At 58.0% G+C, this 14,533-nt stretch overlaps 4 protein-coding genes across 4 annotated transcripts; 2 read left to right on the top strand and 2 right to left on the bottom strand.

The window, feature by feature from the left end:
• Positions 1–1,509: 1,509 nt before the first annotated feature.
• On the bottom strand, positions 1,510–3,396 carry BJ171DRAFT_241768 (uncharacterized protein). Its single transcript, XM_053106648.1, has 5 exons — positions 3,035–3,396; positions 2,339–2,796; positions 2,105–2,200; positions 1,885–1,992; positions 1,510–1,719 (listed from the first exon to the last, which is right to left on the bottom strand). The coding sequence occupies exons 1-5, from the start codon at positions 3,239–3,241 to the stop codon at positions 1,641–1,643; spliced, it is 948 nt and encodes a 315-aa protein (XP_052962733.1). The 5' UTR covers positions 3,242–3,396; the 3' UTR covers positions 1,510–1,640.
• A 3,029-nt stretch (positions 3,397–6,425) lies between these two features.
• On the top strand, positions 6,426–9,873 carry BJ171DRAFT_241756 (WD40-repeat-containing domain protein). The gene is made up of 6 exons (XM_053106647.1): positions 6,426–6,909; positions 7,107–7,500; positions 7,683–7,836; positions 8,067–8,499; positions 8,628–8,746; positions 8,940–9,873. Exons 1-6 carry the CDS (start codon positions 6,655–6,657, stop codon positions 9,745–9,747), a joined length of 2,163 nt encoding a protein of 720 aa, XP_052962732.1. The 5' UTR covers positions 6,426–6,654; the 3' UTR covers positions 9,748–9,873.
• Positions 9,874–10,038: 165 nt separating this feature from the next.
• Positions 10,039–11,796, top strand: BJ171DRAFT_523042 (uncharacterized protein). The gene has a single exon (XM_053112540.1). It carries the CDS (start codon positions 10,169–10,171, stop codon positions 11,684–11,686), a length of 1,518 nt encoding a protein of 505 aa, XP_052962731.1. The 5' UTR covers positions 10,039–10,168; the 3' UTR covers positions 11,687–11,796.
• A 1,178-nt stretch (positions 11,797–12,974) lies between these two features.
• On the bottom strand, positions 12,975–14,399 carry BJ171DRAFT_586326 (uncharacterized protein; the record flags this gene model as incomplete). The annotated part of the gene is made up of 4 exons (XM_053114403.1): positions 12,975–13,057; positions 13,266–13,577; positions 13,839–14,001; positions 14,091–14,399. The coding sequence occupies 4 exons, from the start codon at positions 14,397–14,399 to the stop codon at positions 12,975–12,977; spliced, it is 867 nt and encodes a 288-aa protein (XP_052962730.1).
• Positions 14,400–14,533: the final 134 nt, after the last annotated feature.

Below are 14,533 nucleotides of genomic sequence, written 5' to 3'. Positions count from 1 at the left end.
TCGACGTGCTTGTATCCGGACGAGATGATGTGCGTTGTTGCCCATTCCGTTGACTGTATCAGTCCAGAAGCACATCCCCAGTGATCTTCTTACTCGGAAATCCAGGTCGGCAAAGCCAACACCACAACCAATAGAGGGCGATCGCCCCACGGAAACCAGGGAACGATGGATGTTCGGGATCCATGAACACTCCACTCGCAGCGGACTTGCTGACGACCACCACTGGCCAGCGGATTCTCAATCACAAACCGCCCCAATCGGTGAAATGTATTCGGAAACAAGCAGGGGTGTCCTACTTCCTGTGCAAGTCGCAAACGATCCTATCCACACAGTGGCCTGTGAAGACAACCTGTTGCTCTCCCCTCCCTCTCTCCCTCTCTCTACTGCAAGGCGATGGAGTGGGGGGGGGATCGGATCGGATTGGCAGTGTTTGCGAGCACATGTATATCAAAAAAAAGAGTAAAACAAAGCAACCGCAGGTGGAGGATGCAAGGTCGATCGGCGCTATTGTACGCTGAGAGGGCAGATGATCCAGCACTGTCCGCTGTGGAGGCTTTCTTTCCTCCACGGACAGGCACATCGATGGGCAGTCCCATGTCGGATGCAGCCTCGCTGAAAACCCCTGGCTCCGCGGCCAAGCCCACTACTCGGCCCCTTGAGAGCTTCCGTCGAGTTCGCTGAGCTTGAGATAGCCCTGAATCGATTCCTCGCCCCGGAGCTGTGCAGCAGATGGGCTCGATCCGCTGTCGTTGGATCGCAGGTACGAAAACGATGTTGTCTGCACTTTGGTACGAAGGAGCGAACCTGCGGTCGTTCGGGGACCATGGAGTGTCGTTTCAGAGACCCGACAGTAGCAGCGTTTCGTCAGCCATGTGTGTTAGTCCGACAATGAACCAGCGAGCAAGCAGTCGATCCATGTTGCCTTGCTCATTGCAGAAGAATCCACCCGGAGCCAGTCGTTCGTCATTGCAGACTCTACTTCTCTCTCATACACAGACCCGACCAGAATCACGTCATACCTAGCTCGCTACCCTGGGCCTGGTCGCGGCTTCTGGTGCCAGAGGTAACTGGGGTTCCACCGGGAGACCTAGAAGTCGGCCATGGCGGACGTTGATGGATGGGAGCGCCATGTGGTAAAGCAAGAATCAGCCTCGCGCGGACAACCCGCCCATTCATTGCCATTGTACGCCTGGCTACGGCATGATCGGCCGAGCGTGGCCAGGAAGAGACGACGAACCTGGGGATGTGTGTGTCTCTCAAGCGAGGCATCAGGAACGAAGCCGCCCTGCAATTGAAAGATCTGCTGTTAATTGCTGAGATTGATGTGGCGGCCATCGATCGGACCCAAGAGATGATGCTAGCAGTAGCAGGACCACACGGCCGAGTCCACTTACGCAGGTGCCTTCTTGGGCGATGCTCCAGGTCGCGGAATCGCTGTCAAGTGGCTGCGAGAGCTTGGGCTCCTGAGACGACAAATTGACAGTGGTCAGCACCAAAAGCATCACGTAGCGCGTGGATGCAGAGGTCTATCCCTGCCGTTGTGCTGGAGGTTCTTTGGCAACAGATTCCGGAAACCAACACAGCCAATTCTGTCGTCCGAGAGCACGACGTCATGTCCCGAGAGACTCGACCATCCAGTGTCACGGCCTCCCCCTCCCTTTCTCAACTCGAGGTGTTACGAACTTGCGAAGATCCGGGACAGGCTTTCCAGCAGCGACTCTGTTCAATCGGAGATGGGTTTGGTGAGAATGCAGTCCGTCACCCGTCGTGCCAGCCCATCTCACATGCCATCACATCGCATTTATGGCATCGCATCACAGCGGAGCACGGCACATTACAACCCACTGCCTCGTGTCATATCACATCCCATCATTTCGTACGTACTCTCGCACTTCCGGTTCGCGGGTCGTAGAGGAACTGCGTCGCTTGACGCCGTGTCGCTCCGATGGCGACTTGGGCTTCTTGTCAGCAACGTCCTGTGAGGTTTCGTCACTGGATATCCCAAGGTGCGTACCGATGAGTCAGCGCAAGCAGAGTTTGCATTGATGGACATGCCAGCTTCCAACATGGCCTCGCGGCTTTGCAACCGTCCCGAGCTGCTTACTCGCTGTCCGATCGAATGGGTATCCGGAGCGCGGACTCGCGTTGCGGAATCTTCGTGGTGTTCACACGGCTCTCGAGGTACTTGGAGCGAGGCGAGCTATGTGGGCAAGGAGATCGCCGGGTCAGTACAGGGCCGCCAGCCTGGGTCGTCTGACGGGGCAATGCCGCTCCCATGACTCAATCGTTCACCCTTGCCGCCGCACGAGTGCGGGTCGATGTCGAGCGGGCGACGAACCTGATCATCTGGACAATCTTGCGCTGCTTCTTGGACATCTCCAGGAGCACATCACTCATGCTCGCGCCGAGCGTCACAGGACCCTCGGGCTCGATCTTGGGCTTCTTGGTTGTGGGCACGATAACAACAGGCTCGATTTTCTGCAGCGGCGGCGGCGGAGGAGGAGGGGGCGGCGGGCCTCCATGCGGGCTCGAGCTGGCCGACAAGTCCGGATGGCGATCACGCGAGATGTTGCTGATGGAGGACTCGAGCCGGTCCAGACGGCCCTGGTCGATTATGGCCTGGGTGTGGGCACCCTCGAGCAGGCCGACTTTGGTGAATAGAATCTCCAGGCGGTGGCCCACGCTCAGATCCTGTCCGGCAGTCTGGCGGGAAGGGCTGTTCAGCAGGGTCTCGAGAGCCTCGAGCTTCCTCTGGAGCTCCTCGAGATCGGCCAACGATTTTTCGTTGCTGGTCGTCTGGATGTGTGGCACGGCTGGTCAGTGCGGCTGGAGACGATCAAGGCATGCGGCTGCATGATGGCTGCCGATGGCAAGAGACAATGCAGCTTTGATATCACAGGGCCCAGAAACGCACACACAAGCATTCGGCGGTCGGTGCAGGATATAGGATATCAGCGCAGCCCAGCTGAGTCACCGATCGAGAAGGGCCGCTTTGACCGAGCCCCCATCCATCCAGAGGAGCGATCGGCTGTACCTTGCTGCCCACAGCAGTGACCCGACGAGCGAACAACAGGCGGTAGATCAGATTGAAGACGGCAGCCACAGAGATAAACAGGAGCGTGAGGATGGCCGCGAGCGGAAGAAATCCGACCAGCTCGGAGACCTTGAGGGGCTCCTCCGAGTCCATTCGTCGCGAGATCCACGACGTCATTTCTGGGATCTTGTCGTTTGCAGAAGCCATGGCGAGCGGCGGTACGGAGAAGAGCAGCTGGTGTGAGTGGCAGCGGCTGGGCGTGGCGATATCAGGGATTACGGTGGCGGGAGCGACGCAAGCGCTGGGTTGATGAAGCTGATGGAGCCGATGGAGCCGATGGAGCCGATGGAGCTGATCGGCTGTTCTGGTCGATGAAGCCGCCAAAGGCAAGGGAGCAAGCATTTGGCCATATTTGGGCACGCCGTTGATGTCAGCAAGCCACGTGATCTGTCACACACACACATCGCTGTTCGGCTTGGCTGGCGGTTCCCACAAGCATCCACATGAGATACAGCGCCCGACGCTTAGTATTGGTGTGTATATCAATCGCCACAGTGATGATCATCCAAGCGCATTCGCGGTAGTGCTCCCAAGCGACTGCAGAAGACTCCCGCGCCACCGCAAAAGGATGGCTGCCAGCAGAGGCGACTGATCGGCGGGAACGCAGAGCCCGCCTTGCACATCGCTGGGTCGTATCGTCGCGCGGTCATCCCGTATGCCGCCCATCGCCCAGACATTACCCACAGCCAACTGGATCGCGCGACGCTTTCCCGTCTCTGCATCTACCTCTTCATCTGCCTCGAGCCCGCAATGTCGCAGGTGAGCATCGAAACCGTCGTGGCGCACACTGATACCTGGCGATGCGATCATAGCCAAGGCGCAACCGGTGTCGCCTGTCGGTGCTCCTAGCGCGATTCCCAGGACGCCGAGCGTAATACATCGAGCCCAGAGTGGGAGCAAACTAGTGCTGACGGATGTATTCGACGCACTGGCAGCAACCGAACCAGCAACCTGGCAAACAGCCTCCCAGCGCGTCTGCCGGAGCAGCAGTCGCATATGCCCCAACTGGCTCTCCAAAGAAGGATCAGGGCGTCAAGTAAGCTGTTGGAGCCAATACCACTGGATCGCGTAAAGGACTCATTGCACCTGAATCAGCCCTCGACCCCAACGACGTTGTGCTCGGTGACGCACGACATCCTGCATGTCTGGTGGATTGGCGTTTCGCTTGATGCTCTGCAGCGGAGTCTTTGGATCAACACTCGTCTCATTGGCCCCCTTTGCTTCATGCATGTGTCTTAGGCCACGAGGAGACGAGACCAAAGTTCCCCAAGGCATGCCCCCACCTTCCATGCAGCCACAGCCTCCTCGGGCATCTCCCAAGGATGTCCCTGCTGTTGCTCCGGCAGCCGTGTCGACTCTTACCCAAGCCTCCGGTTCCAAGGAACAACAGCGAGCCCAGCCCAAACCCAGTCCTGCACCCGGTGATGGTGCGCCTCAGACTCGTCCGGCCGCAGCCCCGACACAAACCTCAAAGCCAGCTGCTGCTCCCACGCAAGCACCAAGGCCAGCGGATCCCTCTCCAGCCGGAAAAGGAGCACCAACAGCGACAGTGGCACCTGCATCGTCACAAGCGGCTTCGCAGAGGCCGCCGGCCCAACCCATGCAAGTCGCTGCTCCACAACAGAAGGCACCGCCTGCAAATTCGTCTGTGAATCCATCTGCAAACCCGTCTGCAAAGCTCACACAGTCTGGTCCAGCCGCACCAGCAAAGCCGCCAGCTCAAGCCGCTCGCCCACAGGCCCCACCACAACAGTCGGCACAAGTGCAGGCACAGCCCCAACCGCAGCTCCAGCAACCCCAACAGCAGCCAGCGACCCAGGCTGCTCGTCCAGGTGCTCAGCCTACTGCTCAAGCGGCTCGTCCACAGGCCCAGACATCCGCCCAAGCAGGATCTTCTCCCTCCAAGCCGCAAGCCGGGGGGCAGCAATCGCAACAGCCCGGCACGACGCAATCGGCAGTTCCCACGCCAGTCAACACAACAGCGACCCAAGGACAGGGATCAGCGCCTGTCGGCCAGCAGTCGAAACCCCCTCAGACACAATCTGCTCCTCCGCAGGGCCAGCCAGTAGCGGTGGTACCTCCGAAAGCCTCGCCTCCAGCAGCCCAGAATGTCAAAGGTGCGGCTGCGGCTGCCCAGCTGGCTTCCGCGGATCCGTCACGACAGCGGACGGATGTAAAGTTGGCAGAGCCCCAGCGGACGGCAAACGGTGGAGCCAAACCCGTAGCACCTCCTGGCGCAACACGAGGCTCTCTCCAGAACCTTACTGATCCAAAGAACCAGACGCAGTTGGTGCAGAAGGCCCCGCCTGCAGGCAAGAAATCGTCCAAGGAGAATCTAGCCGCCGCCAAGGGACTGCCGCCGACCGAGGCATCGAAACCTGCAGCGACACGACCGTCTCCACCTACGGCCACGACCACGCAATACGTCGCTGCCCAGTCGAAAGCACCGGCCCCGGGGGCCATGCTTGAAGTGAGCAGCCCTGCCAGAACATCGGGTGCCCAAAGGGGCCATGGAGCTCAGCCGGAGAAGATCGCCATCCCGACGGCGCAATCACTTCGGGACGATGGTAAGACTTGTCCGCACTCAGCTCTGGACAACCAGTCGAATCTCGCTTCCATCGGCGTCGGGTGCACTGCCACTCGCTGGAGGCAGTCAATATCATGCTTGCTGATTTCATCCGGTGCCTACTGTTGAAACCGCAGACATTGATGATATCGAGGAGGACCCCCTTCTCCGTCGCGAGAGCCACGACACCCTCGAGGATATGCCCACCGACCATGTCGACGACGAGGGCGACGATTCTGGGACCGATGGGTACGGCGATGACTTTGAGGTGGGTTTAGATCTTGGGGAGCTGCCGAGAACCTCGCAAGTGGCCCCGTGCGTTGATTCCAATCTATCAACTTGTCGTAGGCCAGGGATCGCCGAGCTGCACTGACCCACGAGCCGCTTTGCTTCACAGGACTATAACGACGACGATTTTGAGGAGTTCCATGAAGAACCAATCCCGACGCATATTCCAGTGCCATCAAGCACCACAATGACACCCCAGCCCAAACAGCGACTGCTGGACCATACGACCAGGAAGGATGTGGACGACGTGAGTTGGCCATTGTTGAAGCCGGCGTCCTCCAGATCGGAGCCGGGCTGGGATTTCCAAGCTCTGATTGCCAAGATGGGATTTCGATAGCCTCGCACTGGCATTGGCATCTGTTGCGCTGGTTAGGCAGGAGCATACAGAGGCTGTTCGTGCTTGGGCAGTTGGGTAATCAGCACACCGAGATCGACATGGTCGAGACGAGAACCCTGATGATTGCCACGACCGATTTCAGGTGATCCGCGCCCTGGACAAAGAAAACGAACTGGCTTCTTCGCACCAACAGCTCAAAGCGAGCAGCTCGAATCTGATCCGGAGTGGTGCGGATATGCAGCACCAGATTGCAGCGCATTACTTCCCAGGCGCGGGGTGGCTTTCAAATATGTCTTTGCATTGTCTCCCTCAGAGATATACACTCTGTCGTCTAACGACAGCCCTTGTGCATGACCATACTTTCTTTCTATGCTTGTAGGGCCCAAACCCGAGACACCGACCCATCCACTCCCTGTCCGTGTGGCTCTGGACCTTGATGCCTCGCGACAGAAGGCACAGAAAACCAAGATTGCATCGCTGGCGGAGCAAAGGCGAAACAGGCGAATGAAGGACCTCTTGAGTCTCATCGAGCTCGATGTCTGCATATACAGCCATTTTGAATTGGCTCCACTCAACGAATACGAGCTGTACATACGCAACTATGGATCGTCCAATGCCGTTCAGGTATGTGGCGCGCAGCCTCAGATCGACGACGCCGATGTATTTGATGCTCGCTCTGCTTGCGCTGTCTGGGCAATGTCGCGCGGTCGGTGCATGGGCTGAACACCGTGATCCGAAACGATGAACTGGAAGCGGCGCATTCCATCGCATGAAATCCGAGGCGTGGTATCTGAAATTTGGCTTTCGCCGCATCGTTCCAGGCGTCCACGCAGTGCAACGACGACCAGTGCGAACGCGAGTGCCAGACCGAGGACTGGGAAATCGAAGACAAATGGACGCAGGCGCCTCCCGAGAGCTTTGTGGACTCGGCATCGAGCACTTGCCAGCTACCTTGGCTCTCTGCGAGCGAGTCTCGACGCAAGCCAAAGGCAGGACGTCCAAACGCCCCATCGGCGTCGTCCGGAAAGCTGTTTGCAACCGAATACGACACCGAACGGCTGATCAAGTTTCTGAGAAAGTCGTCGCGGGTGATGAACATTCTCCTAGACGAGAATTCGGCCCGACAAGAGGGCGCATTCGATCGGCGGGTGGACGATTCTCTCAAGTCGATCTGCGACGGGACGGCGACCCTGGCGATCCCGCAGTTTTTGAAAGGTCAGCGTCGACAAACAGGATGGAGGAGCGGACTCGTTCCCAAGCTGGTTCGCGCGGCAGCACGAGCGTCCGACATCAACGCTCACAGACCCAGCGAGTGTCTCATGGCCGATATATTGACGGCATAACCATCACATATGAGATTGACGATATCATGCCTATTATGGCGGGTGCAACTGCAGGCTATGTTCCATCCAAAGTACTGTTTTCTCCCACGGACCATCGGATGTTCCTTGCCGTGTGGAAGCTTGCTGACACGGCAACGAATCCTGATGCCGCTGGCCCCAACGCCATCATCAGCTTGTGGAGACTGAGCGATCCCACGGTCCCGTACAGGTGAAGTTCGGCTGCTCGATCTGGAATCTCTTGTCTGGCGCGGCCGTGGTGTGCTGCTCACTGTGACTTGCCCAATGGTGCCCATCCCTTCACTCCACACTTGTACTTGTATCCCCTCCTGCATTTGCACTTGCACTGGCCCTGACAACTCCACTCCATTCTTGAGCCAAGCCCACCGCCTTCATCAGCGCGCATACATCCCTGGCACTGACAGGTCCTCGTCCATACAGAATTCTGATCTGTGAGCCAGCAGTTGAGTGTGTCTCGTTTTCACGGACCAAACCCCATCTCATCTTTGGCGGCACGGCGGATGGGTCGATCCAGGTGTGGAACCTGCTCGATCAGCACCAGCAACACACTCGCCACACCAACTTTATCGATGTCTCGAGCGACGTCGTCGATGTCGTTGTGCAGACCCCGAGCTATTCCACCGACGGACTGTATTCGCTGGAGCGAGCACACGAGGACGTGATCAAGAATGTCGTGGTTGTCGAGACCGAGCCACTCCTGGCGAGTGGACGCTTGGGCCGGAATCTTGGTCAAGAAGCGGCTCAAACCCTGGGCTGGAATGCATCAGCCGAGGCCGACGAAACGACGGCCCGAGTCGAAAGCGGATCATGCCAGCTGGTGACGGTCGACGAATCCGGGGTGCTCTGCATTTGGGTATGTGAGATTGCAGCGCGGACGAGACAAGCGTCGACGCCTCCCCTGTCCTTGTCGCTGTCGATACAAATGGTACCGGTGCAAAGTAGCTCCTGGATGTTGACAGACACTTCCTCCTCCTTGTCCAGGTGGTGATCGAGTATCGAGAAGAGTCGTTCTCGGTCAACGAGCTGGACTTTGGCATGGCGATTGGGAGCTGCGTCAAGCTTGTCAAGACATATCAAACCAATGTGATACCTTCGGCCAAGTACGTATTGGGAGACGGTGTCAGTGGATGGCAGATCATGGCTACGGCAGCCGTGTCGCTGGCGATCCTGTCGAGACTGTGGAGGTGTGGATGGCGCCATGGATATGTAGTTTGCAGTTGGCAACACCCTGGCGAATCGGTGTGCAGTTCCCACTTTGCTGGAGGTCTGATCAATCGTTTCCAATGGAAGCAGGGCCGATGTTCCCTCCGACACGATCGTCTACGACTGTCAGAGCTATCCCACCAACACGGACCATTTTCTAGTGCTCTCGACACACGGCGTCGTGCACTATTCGCGGTGCCAGGACCGACCCAACCCTCCGACATTCTTTCCAGCCTTCCCAGCGCTCGACGACTCTATCGCGCTGCCGGGAGGCAAGCAAGAGCTCTACACGGCCGAATTCTTTGCTCCCAAAGACCAGCCTCGGGCCCTCAGCTTTTCGCCGCACCACCGCAGTCTCTTTGTGGTTGGGTACGAATCGGGGTTGGTCTGTCTGTTCTCGATCTCTCATCGGGTTGCCTTGGCGCACTGGCGAGTCGACGGTGCGGTGCTGTCGCTCGTGTGGTCGCCGCACCGCCAGGCGGTGTTTTACTGTCTGGACGAAGCCCAGGGTCTGTACGTATGGGACCTGCTCGAGCACCACGCCGAGCCCAAGTATGTGATCCGGTTGCAACAGCTGTCTGGGATGAAGGGCTCCGTGGCTCAGCTCGCCCTCAGCCCACTGCCACTGCCGACTGCGGGCCTGGTTTCGACGACCGAGTTGCAAGAAAACGAGGCAACCGACGGGCCGCTCACGACGTCGGGGTCGATGGGCCAAGGACGTAACTCGATGCCGCTTCAGCAGACGGGGATGCGGACACACTCGACGCTGGCGCTGGCGTTCGAGTCCGGCAAGATCGAGTGCTTGTTACTTGGCACGGAGCTGGCGGAGGAAGCCATTGACGAGGAGCGTGAGTTTGAAGAGTTTCTCAGGACGCTGGGGCTCATGGCGGTCGAGTGAGCTGCGAGGTCTCAGGAGACGATGCGTGGATTTCAGCGCTCCCAAAACGAAATGGAACACTGTTTCGAGCCAGAGTTGTCGCTTGTTTCTGGGTCCCGAATACACCCATCGCCGTGTCAAGTGCGGATCAAGACAACCACTCCGAGGGCAATGCAGGACGTGGCTGCGAGTGGTGTGCGCCAGTGTTGGGAGAATGGTGTATCAGCGATCATCCGGGCACCGGTCGGCTGGCTGCATCTGCCGATCCTGCGACGACTACTCGCACCGCAGCAGAGAGGAGACCGGAAATCGAGAACCCGGAAACGGGACGTGGTGCTGGGTCTGCGCCTCTTTGGTTGCCGAATGCGCCGGTTTGTTCCAGTTCCATCGCCCCTCGTCTGCTCTGCCCATCATCGCACCGCAACTCCCCCCCCCCAACACCATGTCCGAGAGCCGCGGCTCCAGCGGCGCTGCCATGGCCCTCTCGGAGGCTTCGGCTGCTGGCCCGACAGCGACACCCCCGGTCCTCGACGGCTCCGACATCCTCACCATCGTGCTCGCCAACGACATCTTCAGCCTCTCACTCGCTCTCACCGAGCTTCAGGGGCTCTTCCTCGTCTTCAGGCGTGCTCGCGCTCTCCTCAACTCCAAGCTGACTCGCTTCCGGCGTTGGTGCCTGGACGCCGGACTTCAATGCCGCCCCGGCCACCCGCTGCCTGTCCTCATCTTGCCCAGCGACATGATTGCCGTCGCTCAGCATTTTGACGGCCGCGGTACCACCGAGCGCCCCTGGCTCGTTGCCCTGGCCGATCGAGGCCACATCGCTGCCTCCTTCATTCTGGCCCGGATTCTGCAAGCTGATCTCGCTGCCGGGAAATCGACGAACAACATTGCAAAAGGCGCCACACAGCAGCAAATCTTTGGCCTTTTGGAGAGCGCAGCCAATGCAAACCACCCCACGGCACAGTTCTACCTGGCCGAGTGCTACGACCGCGGCGATGGAGTCGGCCAAGACCGCACCAAGGCCGCCGAGCTGTATCAAAAGGTTGCCGATCGTGGAGTTCCACAGGCTCAAGTCGCTCTCGGTCGCTGCTATGAGCGCGGCGAGGGTGTCGACCAAAGCTACGACACGGCTATCGAGTGGTATTCCAAGGCCGCAGACCAAGGCAGCGAAGATGGTCGAATCCACATCGAGTTCCTCCGTGGCTGGTTCTCGTTCATCGGCCATGGTGTCGACCAGAGCGACGCTGATGCCTTCAATCGCTGGCAAGAAGTGAGCACCCGGTCCTCGGACACAGCCGTCAAGCACATTGCCACCCACATGGTCGGCTGGATGCACTATCACGGCCGGGGCACTCAGCTGGACAAGCAAAAGGGCGTCAAGATGATCCGCGACAACAAGTCGGACGAGTTCAAGCTTGGGGAGGGCGAGTGCCTGGCGGTCATCTGGCTGCCCAACTCCTTATCGGATGCCCCTGCAGCATGCAGGTTCTTTGAGCTGTGCTGGCTAGGATACGATCAAGACTGGCTCTGCAGACATCTCACGGCTGTGTGTCTGATCTATGGATTTGGAACCACAAAGAATCAGATGCTGGGGGCGCAAATCTTTCAGCAGCTTGCAAACGAAGGCCACAGCGACAGCCAGTACTGGTTTGGAAATTGCTACTTTCACGGATGGGGAGTAGCGCAGGACCACTCGAAAATGTTCCAGTGGTCAAGCAAAGCGGCCGATCAACTCAACTCGTACGGGCAGTTGGGGCTTGGCCATTGCTTTGTCTGGGGAAACGGGGTTCCCATGGACCGCACCCAGGCAGTCGAGTGGTTTCGCAAGTCGGCCGCGCAGGGCAATCGATACGGCCAGCACAACATCGGGATCTGCTACAACAACGGCTGGGGTGTCGACCGAGATCTCACCGCTGCCATATCTTGGTACAATAAGAGTAGCGAGCAAGGATTTTGATTTGTCCAATCGATGTCCCTGGGCAGCCTGAGAGGGAAGGGTTGATCCTGGAGCCTCTGCCGCGAGCGCCAGCTGCACTCGAGGCCGCAATACAGATTGTTCGGAACGAAGCAGGACAGTGTGGTGCAAGCATTCAATTATCTGGTTCGTTCCATGGGATGTTCATATCAACATCATCGGCCTACTCGAGTCGGTACACCTCCAGTCCCCTTGGACACGCTGTTTGGGCATGACGGGGTGTGTTCAGGACCCAGAAGGCGACCACTCTGGCCGACTGCGAACTGGACATGTCGTCGCCAGACTCCCAGCACGCATTCGCCAAAACAGCGAACAAGGAGGGTCTGCGCCTGATGAAAGAGAAAAGGAGATTGCACTGCAGGACAAGCGCAGGAAATGGGCCTGAGAGCTTGCCATATTGGATGAGGAAGAAGAAAGGAAGGACGAGTCCCACATGACCAGACAAGAAGACGGCAAAATGGGTAAGGGAGAGGGGCAAATCCTGAGCGCACCAGAGACAAGGAAAAGAAAAGGAAGTGCAAAGAAAGAGAGAGAGAGAGACACTGTATTTGACGTAAGGATAGACACAAACTCATTGGAGCCCAGGGACACCGCAGGTGTGGGCAATAAGTCCGAGGACTGGAAAGCAGCGCGGGACGGGTGGGATCAGGTCTAGACGAGAGAGAGGACGCAGGTGGGCAGGTGGGCAGGTGGGCAGGTGGGCAGGTGGGCAGGTGGGCAGGGGAGAGATCGAGGCAAAGTCTGTCAGGGTTGCGCGTCATAGACGGAAAACAGGGAGGATCAATCGCATAGGTTGAACAAGAGCAGCCAAGGGAGAGAGTCGAAATAAGAAAGGAGGGACAAGTGCGGTCGCATCGTGCGCCTGTGAGCTGACAATCAGACAAGAGAAGCAAAAGATACTCGTAAGCTATGGACAAAAACACGATCGAGCAAAAAAAATACTTGTATATTTCTTGCGCATCTCCATTAGACGATGAGAAAAAAAAGGACTGGAATAAGATACTCGAAGACAGAAAGAAAAAAAAAAGTAGCAATAAAATCATAGGCAATGATTTGAGGTGTGGAGGAGGAGGGAAAAGGAGCGAGAAAGTAAATGGTAGAAGGACAGAGAGAGAGAAAGAGAGAGAAAAAAAAGATAGAAACGGCTAGTGCGAGAGATGGTGACGGCAAAAAGATACGAGCAAGACTTGCGGCGGACGGTGAGGATTTCTCAGTGAACTTGGATATGCGGTGGGGTGGTGGCTGAACGACGAGGCTGAGCGGCGCTAGCTCAGTACTGAGGCGAGTGAGCGCTGCTGGCATCATCCGAGCCGGGAGCATATCTCATCACACTGAGCAACAGGACGTGTTGGGCTGCAATGCAAATGCCGGGGATAGAGAAGATAGCGTGAGAGGCAAGCGGATGATACGATCGCACGCTCGAACGAGCACAAACAAAAGCGTCGATGGCGAAATGCAACGGGGTGGACAGCGCCATCCCCACCCACGTCGGTGAGCGAGAGAGGGGGGGGGCACAGGAGCGTCAAAGCAACCCGCGAGGGTCAAGTCGGCCAACACTTACACAAGGTGAACAGGAGAGCCTTGAGGGGAAGGATCTGTCCGCCGCCGCGGATGCTCTCGACAATGGTGCATCCACAGATGGCAACACCGGCGCCGGCAGTGATGACGACACGGGTGAGCTCTCTGAAGATGACCTTGGAGAGCGGGGACTTGCCGTTGTTGTAGGAGTTGTCGCGCTCAAAAGCCGAGAATTTGTAGATGGTTGTGAGCAGCGCAATAGTACAGACGAGATCGAGGATAACCCAGTAGCCATAGAGGAGAGGGCGAGTCCAATCCCGGTAGGAGGCCGGGACGGCGTTGGCAGACCCGCAGACTGTAGGTGAGATGGTGCGAATAATGTCGGGGTCGCATCGGATCGAGTCGGATCCAAAGCGGTGCGATGCGATGCGATGCGATGCGATGCGATGTTGTGTCGGTTGTGGTGGTGTCGTCGTTGTTGTTGTCGATGTTGTGGCAGGGCATATTCAGCAATTGTGAAGAGCAAAGCAGAGGATTAGCACATGACACCGGGTATCTTTCGGCTTGCAAACAAACGGCCTCCGCCCAAGGCATCGGATCGGCGTGCGATACTGACTGTTGAATCCGTTGTAGGCCGAGTAGTTGAAGAGCATGTACAGGATGACCGAGAACAGTCCTGAGAGCTGCACTCCAACATGGGTCCACAGTCCGGAGCGGCCCTTGGTGACGTTGGTGACGAACAGGGTTCTCCAGACAATGTAGGAGATTTTGAAGGCATCCTGCAGCGAGATGGAATCGGCTGTGGTGAGCAAGCTGTTGGGACGGCGCAGCGCGGCCCCAGCGAGTGCCCAACGAAGGCAGTATGTACCTTGAAGACCCAGACCAGATCGGACATCATCATCAGGATGTTGTAGTTGCAGCTGTTGACACCGGTCGGGTCGGCGAGCGAAAAGGCGCAGTACTGCAGGACAAAGGCGATGCAGTCGGTGTAGATCATGAGCTGGACCAGGGACCGATAGGAGAACGAGAGCTTCCAGGCATCGAGGAGACCGAGGGTCAGGAGGGACGCAAAGCTGACCAGGCCCGCGGCATCGTTCAGGCTGTTGAGGAGGGTCTGCGAGGGCGAGTCGGAGATCGCTCTCGGGATGGTGAAGGGCACACTGGTGGAGTTGGACATTGTGACGGAGGGGAGCTCGAGGCAACCGAAGTAGGACCGGCGTGCCGGGTTCGATGGAGGGGATTTACTTCAGGACGAGCTGGGAGCAGAGGCTTGTGGATGGGCGAGGATGGCGACGGAGCCGCAGAAGAGGC

The sequence above is a fragment of the Polychytrium aggregatum genome, assembly GCF_025602895.1.
Source record: "Polychytrium aggregatum strain JEL109 chromosome Unknown BJ171scaffold_51, whole genome shotgun sequence".
In the NCBI taxonomy this organism is placed as follows: domain Eukaryota; kingdom Fungi; phylum Chytridiomycota; class Chytridiomycetes; order Polychytriales; genus Polychytrium; species Polychytrium aggregatum.
Note: the sequence above shows the minus strand (reverse complement) of the source record. Positions and strands in the feature narration are given on the sequence as shown.

Coding starts and splice junctions, on each gene's coding strand:
- BJ171DRAFT_241768 (XM_053106648.1), bottom strand. CDS start 3,241: ATGGCTTCTGCAAACGACAAGATCCCAGAAATGACGTCGTGGATCTCG. Junction 2,201..2,338: donor AAGATTGTCCAGATGATCAG/GTTCGTCGCCCG, acceptor TTGCCCACATAG/CTCGCCTCGCTCCAAGTACC. Junction 1,720..1,884: donor CGCGAACCGGAAGTGCGAGA/GTACGTACGAAA, acceptor CCGATTGAACAG/AGTCGCTGCTGGAAAGCCTG.
- BJ171DRAFT_241756 (XM_053106647.1), top strand. CDS start 6,655: ATGCTTGTAGGGCCCAAACCCGAGACACCGACCCATCCACTCCCTGTC. Junction 6,910..7,106: donor GATCGTCCAATGCCGTTCAG/GTATGTGGCGCG, acceptor GCATCGTTCCAG/GCGTCCACGCAGTGCAACGA. Junction 7,501..7,682: donor GATCCCGCAGTTTTTGAAAG/GTCAGCGTCGAC, acceptor GTGCAACTGCAG/GCTATGTTCCATCCAAAGTA.
- BJ171DRAFT_523042 (XM_053112540.1), top strand. CDS start 10,169: ATGTCCGAGAGCCGCGGCTCCAGCGGCGCTGCCATGGCCCTCTCGGAG.